General features: G+C 43.9%; 1 protein-coding gene across 1 annotated transcript in view; it reads left to right on the top strand.

Moving 5' to 3' along the window:
• The first annotated feature begins 1,564 nt into the window (after positions 1–1,564).
• The window catches only part of GDAP1L1 (ganglioside induced differentiation associated protein 1 like 1), a 75,139-nt gene continuing 66,398 nt past the window's right edge, over positions 1,565–10,305 (top strand). The window contains exon 1 of the mRNA XM_082272977.1: positions 1,565–1,949. Within this exon, the coding sequence (XP_082129103.1) occupies positions 1,770–1,949 (180 nt within the window). The 5' untranslated portion in view covers positions 1,565–1,769. The remainder of the gene's footprint in view (positions 1,950–10,305) is intronic.

Genomic DNA, 10,305 nt, shown 5'->3' with positions numbered 1-10,305 from the left:
GACAGCCGTCCACCTCCTCCTGGGACTCCGCCAAAGATGACCTGTCACAAGTCCCCTCAGTATTTATGGTCAATCCCAGGATGCACTACGGTGGTGCCCTCCCACTTGGACTGCCATAAAACCTGATGTGTCACTGGCTGGGTTTCCTCCACTGTCCAACACGCTCTCTCATTGGATGCAGTGGGGACACTCCCTCAGACCCAGTGAATCACACCTGGAGACATGTAACAGGCAACCTAACATATCAGGCTCCCCTGATAAGCAGAAGGAGCATTAGATGCGTTTACCTAGCACCTACCTACCTAGGATGATGCTACATATATTTACCTAGAAAAATGGTGACGTGTTCAACACTTATTTCTCTTACGTCCTCCGACAGTCGCCGCCTCCTCTAAGTCATCACTATTGGGTATTGACTTCCGCTCCGCAGGAGTAGCTAGGCGCTACTCCTGCGGAACAGAAGTCAATACCCAATAGTGATGACTTAGAGGAGGCGGCGACTGTAGGAGGACTCAGAGAAAGGAATTTTACAGGTAAAATTTTACAAAAATTCAGTTTTTTCCCGCTGTATAATAAAAATAAAACACCCACTGGTGATCAAATACCACTAAAATAAAGTTCTATTTGTGTAAAAAAAAATAAGGTTAAGGTAACGCCCTGCCGAGTAGCAAAAAATGGCCTGGTCATGAAGAGGGTAAAATCTTCCCGGAGCTCACATGGTTAAGGGCAAGTTCACACCATGAAGGTGCGTCTGCACGCGTTTTGGTCAGCCTATTTAAAAAAAAAAAAAGTACTGCAGGTACGATTTTTTAAATTGCGCTTCACCAAACCGCCTAGTACTGCATTTTGGTGCCATAAACGCACCTGCACTTGCTATATGCGTGGGGGTGCCAAGAAGAAACAATGGCACCCGGCCACATCTGCAGATGGTAGCACTTTCTGTGTGATGCGGGAAAGTGTGCACTTTTGCACATGTTTCTGCACCACAAGTGGTGTGAACAAGTCTATAACACAAGAGCTTTTGTGCTTGAAAAAAACATGCCTATAGGATCAGTAAAATTCATACATCCACATGCATGTAGCCTCACACAGCCACGGTACACCATTGTCACCAGCCATCACTGGAGTGTGTGTAGACAGCAAGTGACTGTAAAGAAGCTGCAGGAAACCAGCAGCACTGACATGCAACAAAAGATAAAAAAAAAATAAAATAAAAAAAAGCAAGAACGGTATTTTATTTTTAAAGGGGCCAGTGTGTGATACATAGTGCTTTAGCACACTACAGGGGTGATTTACTAAAACTGGAGTGTGCCAAATCTGGTGCAGCCGTGCATGGTAACCATTTAGCTTCCAGTTTTTAGTGTCAAGGCTTAATTGAACAAGCTGAAGTTAGACGCTGATTGGCTGCCACAGCTGCACCAGATTTTGCACTCTCCAGTTTTAGTAAATCCACCCCTACATGTCATTCAGCAACAGGGGAAAATTAAAGGGCGAATACGGAGTTGACCTTCAGGAGTAGAGAAGGAATTCCGGAGGGACGGGGGAAGAATACAAGAAGCAGTGATTTTTTTTTTTTCCTCATCCAGGCATCTGTTGTGTGTAGATGTGCGAGCGCCTCGTTGTCAGCATCAGCATCTCTCAGCCAGCTAGCATCAGATGAGTAATGGGAGGATGCTGAGCTGTTGGTGATGTCCATAGAGCCATGTGATGCTGTGTGCTAGAGCAGCAGCCCCTCTCAGCCGTCTCCTTTTCTTCTGTCTCGGGCTGTCATGGCGACTGCCAGCAATGTTACTCCCACTAATTGCAGCTGGTGGCCTATTTCAGCTATAGACAACGATGCAGGCAAAACCGACGAGGGCCAGGAAGAGCCCGAAGCCTCCAACCCCAGCCCCAAATCCAAGGACAAGCTGGTGCTGTACCACTGGACCCAGTCATTCAGCTCCCAAAAGGTAAGGGCAAGCATTGGAGCTATTTTCAGGAATTAGAATGGAGGGGAAGGGAAGGGGGGGTTCAAAGCAATTGCAATGCAAAGAATGCAAGCTACAATATCCAGGTTTTCCTACACAAGCAGGAGGTATGGCTTGTGCTGAGCAAACATGCTTATGTTGCAATTCAGGGGATGCCCTCTATGCAACAGTCTTGCAAAGATTTGTTATTCAGATTCACCTAAAGGACCAGATGGGGGTTCAAGACACTGAACTGCACCATGTATTGAGCTACAGACACCCAGCGGTCTATATGTGGCCACAGAAATTTATGGAAATTGTATAGAAATGTGTATAGGATGTAGGTTTGTAAGATGTGTGTGTATAGACAATTTAATATTTCTCTCCCATTTCTATTCTGTTAACTGTCATTTGTCTACTGCCATTTATTATTCTTTAAAAGTGTTAATCTATCTATCTATTACTATGTATCAATCATATCTATCTATCTATTACTATGTATCAATCATATCTATCAATCATATCTATCTATCACTATGTATCAATAATATCTATCTATCTATCTATTACTATATCAATTGTATCTATCTATTACTATGTATCAATAATATCTATCTATCTATCTATAATAGCTATCTATCTATCTATCTACTATGTATCAATCATATCTATCTATTACTATGTATCAATCATATCTATCTATCTTATCATATATATCAATCATATCTATCACGATGTATCAATAATATCTATCAATAATATCTATCTATCTATCTATCTATCTATCTATCTATCTATCTATCTATCTATCTATCTATCTATCTATCTATCTATCTATCTATCTATCTATCTATCTATCTATCTATCACTATGTATCAATCATATCTATCTATCACTATGTATCAATAATATCTATCTATCTATCAATAATATCTATCTATCTATCTATCTATCTATCTATCTATCTATCTATCTATCTATCTATCTATCTATCTATCTATCTATCTATCTATCTATCTATCCATCCATCCATCGGTATCTATCATCCAATTGGAACTTAATGTATATAATAATGATAAATATATAAATATACACACGTGCATATACTGTACATCTCATATCTTATCTTAAAACTTAATGGTGATGCACAGTCATGCCTGACCATCCTATAGAAGGTGTTCTTGCACATCAGTACATTTTTGACTCTATGCCATCATTAAGGAGCCCAAGCTTTTCCTTTTCCGGCTCATGGGCTCGGCCCAGCACTATTTGGCCTTGAGTTGAGCTCGTGTGTAGTTAACCTAGGTATTATCAGCATATTTTGTGGGATGGAACTGCTGTATTTAATGAGTGGGGAAATTCTCTGCCTGGAATTGAAATGGCTGACCCGTTTGACCTTATCTGCTGTATTGACTGAAAATGCCACACTATATTAAATCCTTTTCAGCGGCTTGGGAGGTATAGAATCCCTGGAGGCAAATGTCAGCTGCTCCTATAATACACACAGCATCACAATGCAAACATTCTACATCAAGCAAATGAGCACATACACACTGTGTTTAAACATTACTTTACTATTAACATATAGATGTGTCTTTTGATCATATCTGGTTGGACCTCAGACCATAAACATTCATGTATAATGCAAATGGTTGTCACCTCTGCTGAACTTGTGGCTGGTTTGGGGTACAAAGAGGACCTGTGCAATATGGTGGGAGCAGAGGCGTAACTAGAACCTTCAGGGCCCCGGTGCAAGAAACCATGAAGGGCCCCCTGGACCCCTGGCCGGGGCCCTTCCCTTCAAGCCTGGGGCTCTTCCCACTGATCTTTGGACCCTTTACTCTCGTTGCGGGGCCCTTTATCACGGTCCGGCAGCGGGACCCTTTCACAAGTCCTGCAAAGACAGCAGAACACAAGTGAACTGGATAGGAGGAGTGGCGGGGGCAGCATACAGAAGAACCAATCTCCTCCATTTTCCCCCTGCAGCTACAGGAGGAAAAAGGAGGACAGTGATTTCTCTACATGCTGCCCCTCCTATCCAGGTGTACAGGGGAGCCGCACAGGCCCCCTGGAGCATGGGGCCCGGTTGCAATCGCACCCCCTGCAACCCCTGTAGTTACGCCCCTGGGTGGGAGTGCAATGAGATATTTCACAAAACCTAAACAATATTAGAGTGAAGAACCATCTGTGAAGAACCATCTGCAGAGAACTTCTGTGTAAGCCCATGCATGCACTAATTACCCAAAAAGGTCTAAAATGACCTTTTCTTTGGAGTATGTAAAGGTGTTCCTATACCTGATACAAATTATACTAGGTGGAACAGTGTGTAAAAGGCAGGTGTGGAAGGTTGGCGACATATACCTGCTTCCTGAGTACCAAGGAACCCCCAAGATCTGGGGTGCTATGTGAGCAGATTTCAAGCTCTTGCTTGAAGTGATCATAGCCTTATTAGTGCACTTGCGACAGAAACAAAAGGGAAATTATATAGTATAACCATCAACTTCATCATACATGTAATTGTCATGGGCACCCCAGAAGCCCCTGGATTACAAATGGTAACCTTTAGCTCTAACATTGGGTCTTGCTCATGCCTCCTGCATCCCTCAATGCAATACATTCATCCAGAAGCTTCAACTTCAAGAGGGAGAGTGGCGGACCTTCAACTTCAGAGCTCACAGTTGCAATTAAGTACTGTCCGTGATCATTTCTTTTTTTGCACTTACACAATTTTTTCGGAACAAGCTTTCGGGGTATGTCCTGTACTGCATGGATTCTGAGTACTGTCTTGACCTTGAAAAAGGGGACATACCGCACAACCTTGTCCTAAAAAATTGTATGTTGGTGCATATAAAAAAAGTATTACTGACAGTACTCAATTGCAACTGTGAGCTCTGAAGTTGGAGGTCCGCCACTCTCCCTCTTGAAGTTCAAGCTTTTGGATGAATTTATTGCATTGAAGAATGCAGGAGGCATGAGCAAGACCCAATGTTAGAGCTAAAGGCTATCATTTTTAGTACAGGGGCTTCTGGGGTGCCCATGACAACTACACTATATTGTCAAAAGTACTGGGACGCCTGCCTTTACACACACGAACTTGAACTTTAATGGCATCCCAGTTTTAGTCCATTTGGTTCAATATTGAGTTGGCCCACCTTTTGCAACTATAACAGCTTCAACTCTTCTAGGAAGGCTGTCCACAAGGTTTAGGAGTGCGTCTATGTTTGACCATTCTTCCAGAACCACATTTGTGAGGTCGGGCACTGATGTTGGTCAAGAAGGCCTGGCTCACAGTCTCCTCTTTAAATTATCCCAAAGATGTTCTATCTGATTTAGGTCCGGACTCTGTGTAGGCCAGTCATGTATTTGAGGATCTTGCTTTGTGCACTGGTAAAAATCATTTGGTGGAGTTGGGATTATGGTGTGGGGTTGGGCTTGGCCCCTTAGTTCCAGTGAAGGGAACTCTTAAGGCATCAGCATAGCAAGCCATTTTGAACAATTTAATGCTCCCAATTTTTGGAACAGTTTGGGGATGGCCGCTTCCTGTTCCAACATGACTACGTACCAATGCTTTCAACCTGATAGAACACCTTTGGGATGAATTAGAGTGGAGAGCCAGGCGTTCTCGTCCATCAGTGCCTGACCTAAAAAATGCGCTTCTGGAAGAATGGTCAAACATCCCCATAGACGCACCCTTAAACCTTGTGGACAGCCTTCCCAGAGGAGTTGAAGCTGCCATAGCTGCAAAGGGTGGGACAACTCAATATTGAACCCTACAGACTAATGCCTCGTACACACGCAACGATTATCGGACGACCGATCGTCAGATTTTTATCCAGAGTGGTGTTTTGTTGGTTGGAATGTGCCTAGACTGCACACAAATTTTCTCGGCCAACAAAAATCTACTTCAGAAGTGATGTCATGTGCTGGTTTACTTTCCGTGTGTTTTTTCTTCTCTGAGCATGCCCAGTCTTGCTCATCAGATTTTTGTCTGCCGAAATCTGTACTGACTGACGGAAAAATCGGCCATTCTGTTGACGGCCAACAAAAATTTTATAGCCTGCACACCAGATTTTGTTCGGCCGAAAAGTCGGAGTCGGCTGTCGGAAGCATCATACTAACAAGCCGACAATCGGCCGATCGGACATTGGCCGAAAATTCACGGCCAACAACCGTTGCATGTGTACGAGGCTTAAGACTGTGATACCATTAAAGTTCATGTGCGTGTAAAGGCAGGCGTCCCAATACTTTTGACAAAATAGTGTAAGTGTGTGATGAAGTTGATGATTATACTATACAATTGCCCTTTTGTCTTCCTGAAGGTTATTTTAGAAATAGGCCCCTTAAGACCAATGGCAGGAAGCCACAGGAGCTTGCAGCTTGGGTACATAGAGACACGCTCTCCATGCCACAGAAGCCTACACGAGCTGTTTATAACTGGTTATATCCGCCACACAGGGAGTGCTTTATAAAAAAAAAAAAAAAAAAAAAAACTTGATGGAAGTTATATCTCTTCTCCACTTAAAAAAAAAAAAAAAAAAAAAAAAAAAAAGATGGGGTTAGGCATCGAAAAATATAACCAGAGAAGTGCATGGACACATAGTATAACATGCTGGGGAGTTCACTGGCTGCAGAAAAAAACGTTGACGCCAAAAACAGCAGCTGTAAAAACGTCCAGTGTGCATGAGGCCTTACTGCGGCCTACACCAAGCCCATGCTTGGCTTCCCGTACAGTGTATGAAAACAGCTGCTTCTTTCCATTTAAAGAGGACCTTTACAATACAAAGCCTACAGCATTACCAGTAAGTAGATACCTTTAAGTGCTGCACTTTAAATACATACTTTGGGGACCTTCAGCATGTCCCTGAATTTTCCCTACTTGTCTGGAATCTCTCCATGACGCTTAGCACTGTCCCTGACAGACAAGTGACCTGGCCCTTCTATATCCGCACACAAAATGCCCACCAAACCTGGGAGCCAGGGTCCTAAATAGACTCTGCGTGACCCATGATGGCCGCTGAAGTCACATGGGATGCCAGCATGAGGAGATCATAAAGGAACGAGGCTCCTCTCGACCTCCACATCCATGTGCATTGCCGCTACAGAGGAGCTTCACCTGCAGTGGAGAAAATAGGTTTCACCTGTCTAGAAATGCGTATAAAGCTGTCTAGTGGCTATTGTCTGGTTTTGACAGGCAGCCTTCTCTATATTCAAAAAAAAAAAATCACTTGGGTTTGTGGAGCTCTGAAATAAAGATTAAAAAAGGCCAGCCTGACTCTTGTCGCAAGTTTAACAGATACCATTGTGTAATGTTTTATATTTCCTGCTGTGACCTTTGTGTGCTGCACCATCCCCACTATATTCTAGTGTATAATGGGGAAATATCACTTGGATTCTAATATAACAGACATCTTTGTTTTTCCCTGCCTGTGATTGGTGAATCAAGGCAGTGAAGAAAGACCATGTCAGTGTACATGGTGTGGCGCAGTTTTGTGGAGACCTGAGGGGTGAGAGTCTAGAACAGGCATGTCCAACCTGCGGCCCGAGGGCCGCATGCGGCCCAGAGCCGCAGGCAATGCGGCCCACTGCCCCCTGAAATTTTTTTTTTTGCTAGCTCATTGTGCAGTTGTCTTACAAGTTTTTTTTTTTTTTCGGGGTTTACAACCTCTTTAAAGCAACTCTAAACCCAACAACAAACATTTTTTATATTTCGACCTACCCTTCTTTCGGTGTGGTGGTTACAATATTTTACTTTTTTAGGCTATTTAAATGTATTTTTACTTGATCATCCTGGCAGTAACACACTTCCTTTCCTTGGGTGACAACTGTCACTTGCTATACTGTACCTATGGAGGAGCAACATTGTCACCTTAGGGTCGCTCTCCTGACTACAAACACCCCTCCACACCCCACACCCCTCACCTTACCTCCATTACATGTGGGGGAAGTGTTCTGTTTATAGAAATAGCTGGGAAAGCTGATATTTTAGTGCAGAGAAAGTTACAAGGGCTTCTGGCAGGATCAACCGGTATTCTATGCCTCCCATAGGCAATCATTTTTTTTCCTCATTTGTCCATACTGCAGATGGAGAAAAAAAAAAAAAAAGCTTCCTATTGGCTACTATAGACAAGGCTTGTCTCACTTCCATAATGCGGTTTGATGTCCCAGCACAGCAATAAAGATACGTCAGCACTGGCAGATATTTCATTTTCCCTCTTGGTATCAATTTAATGCACAGATTAAAAGATCTCTTAATTACAGCATTGTCAACCTTGAGCTCTGTATGAATAGATTCAGCCTCTTGATGCTGACTGTTTCATCTCTATTGAGTCAATTCTAAAAGCTGCACAATTCAGAGGCCCACACCTATTTCGGTACAGAGATCAATGAAGCTGCTTTGTTTAATACCCATTAATAGAAGACCACCACGGGATTGGCGCTATTAGGGTTTTATGTGGCCAGTCGATAGCAGTTCCATTACTGCGAGGGTCGTGATGAAGTCTAGAGAGTGGCGTGGTAATGGACACAAGCAGGAAAATTAGTCCTTGGCTGGTCTTACCTGGATTTAATAAGCTGGAACAGTTTTAGTCAAAGAATACCTCCAGCTAAATACATCTTTCTCTTATTTATTTCTGATGCGGTTACAAAATCTTTTCAGTTAAGCTAGTATAATTACCTGTAATCTGTTTTTTTACCAAGTTTCTCACTGCGGTAAGGCGGTAGGTACACCAAGCAGCAACAGGCAGTAGGCATGCTAGGAAGCAATAGGCGGTAGGCACGCCAAACAGCAATAGACGGTAGGCAAACCAAGCAGCAATAGACGGTAGCACACCAAGCAGCATTGGACGGTAGCACACCAAGCAGCATTGGACGGTAGCCACGCCAAGCAGGAAAAGGCGGTAGCCACGCCAAGCAGCAATAGGCAGTAAGCACACCAAGCAGCAATAGGCAGTAAGCACACCCAGCAGCAATAGGCAGTAAGCACACCAAGCAGCAATAGGCACACCAAGCAGCAATAGGCAGCAGGCGCACCAAGCAGCAATAGGCAGCAGGCGCACCAAGCAGCAATAGGCAGCAGGCACATCAAGCAGCAATAAGTGGTAGGCACACCAAGCTGCAATAGATGGTAGGCACACCAAGCTGCAATAGACGGTAGGCACACCAAGCAGCAATAGACGGTAGGCACACCAAGCAGCAATAGACGGTAGGCACACCAAGCAGCAATAGACGGTAGGCACACCAAGCAGCAATAGGCAGTAAGCACACCAAGCAGCAATAGGCAGTAAGCACACCAAGCAGCAATAGGCAGTAAGCACATCAAGCAGCAATAAGCAGGAGGCACACCAAGCAGCAATAAGCAGGTGGTACACCAAAAAGCAATAGGCTGTAGCAACCAAGCAGAATTAGGCGGTAGGCACACCAAGCAGCATTAGGTGGTAGCACATCAAAGCAGCAATAGGCGGTAGAACATCAAAGCAGCAATAGGCGGTAGGCACAACAAGCAGCAATAGACGGTAGACACAACAAGCAGCAATAGGCGGTAGGTACAACAAGCAGCAATAGGCGGTAGCACATCAAGCAGCAATAGGGGTTGACACAACAAGCAGCAATAGATGGTAGACACAACAAGCAGCAATAGGCGGTAGCACAACAAGCAGCAATAGATGGTAGACACAACAAGCAGCAATAGGCGGTAGCACAACAAGCAGCAATAGGCGGTAACATGCAATAGATGGTAGCACTCTAAGCAGCACACTAAGCAGCAATAGGCAGTAGGCACACCAAGCAACAATAGATGGTAGGCACACCACACAGCAATAGATGGTAGGCACACCACACAGCAATAGATGGTAGGCACACCATGCAGCAATATACGGTAGCCACGCCACGCAGAAGTGGACAGTAGGCACACCAAGCAGCAATAGGTGGTAGGCACACCAAGCAGGGTGCAGTTGATTGCACTGTCATTCATTTTCATTTTGCAATTCAATTTGAATAGCACACCCCAATGCATCTCCATAAATCAGCTGTATCACAGCACACCACAATGCATAATGTGGTATGAAAAATAGAGCAGAACCAATTTTTTCCTGCACTGAGGGCTCAGTCAATATAAATGGCCTTTATCATGCAAGTGGGAATGGACCCTAAAGCTGACCTACTATGGGTGTGCTTGCTCTGCAAACCGATGGGTGGAAGGTGAAGTTTATAAGCAGCCTAAACTAGCCATACACTAATACATTGTAAAACGAACCTTCATACAAGAAATCTCAGTACATTTGATGATTTGAGGAATATCTTTCAAAAGTACTGTAAAATTTTGTTTGCTGTTAACCACTTAAGCCCCAGAAGATTTTACCCC

Source organism: Pelophylax lessonae (genome assembly GCF_965119305.1).
Source record: "Pelophylax lessonae genome assembly, chromosome: 11".
Taxonomy (NCBI): Eukaryota; Metazoa; Chordata; class Amphibia; order Anura; family Ranidae; genus Pelophylax; species Pelophylax lessonae.
The sequence above is the reverse complement of the archived record's forward strand: the minus strand, read 5'-3'. Positions and strand labels throughout refer to the sequence as shown.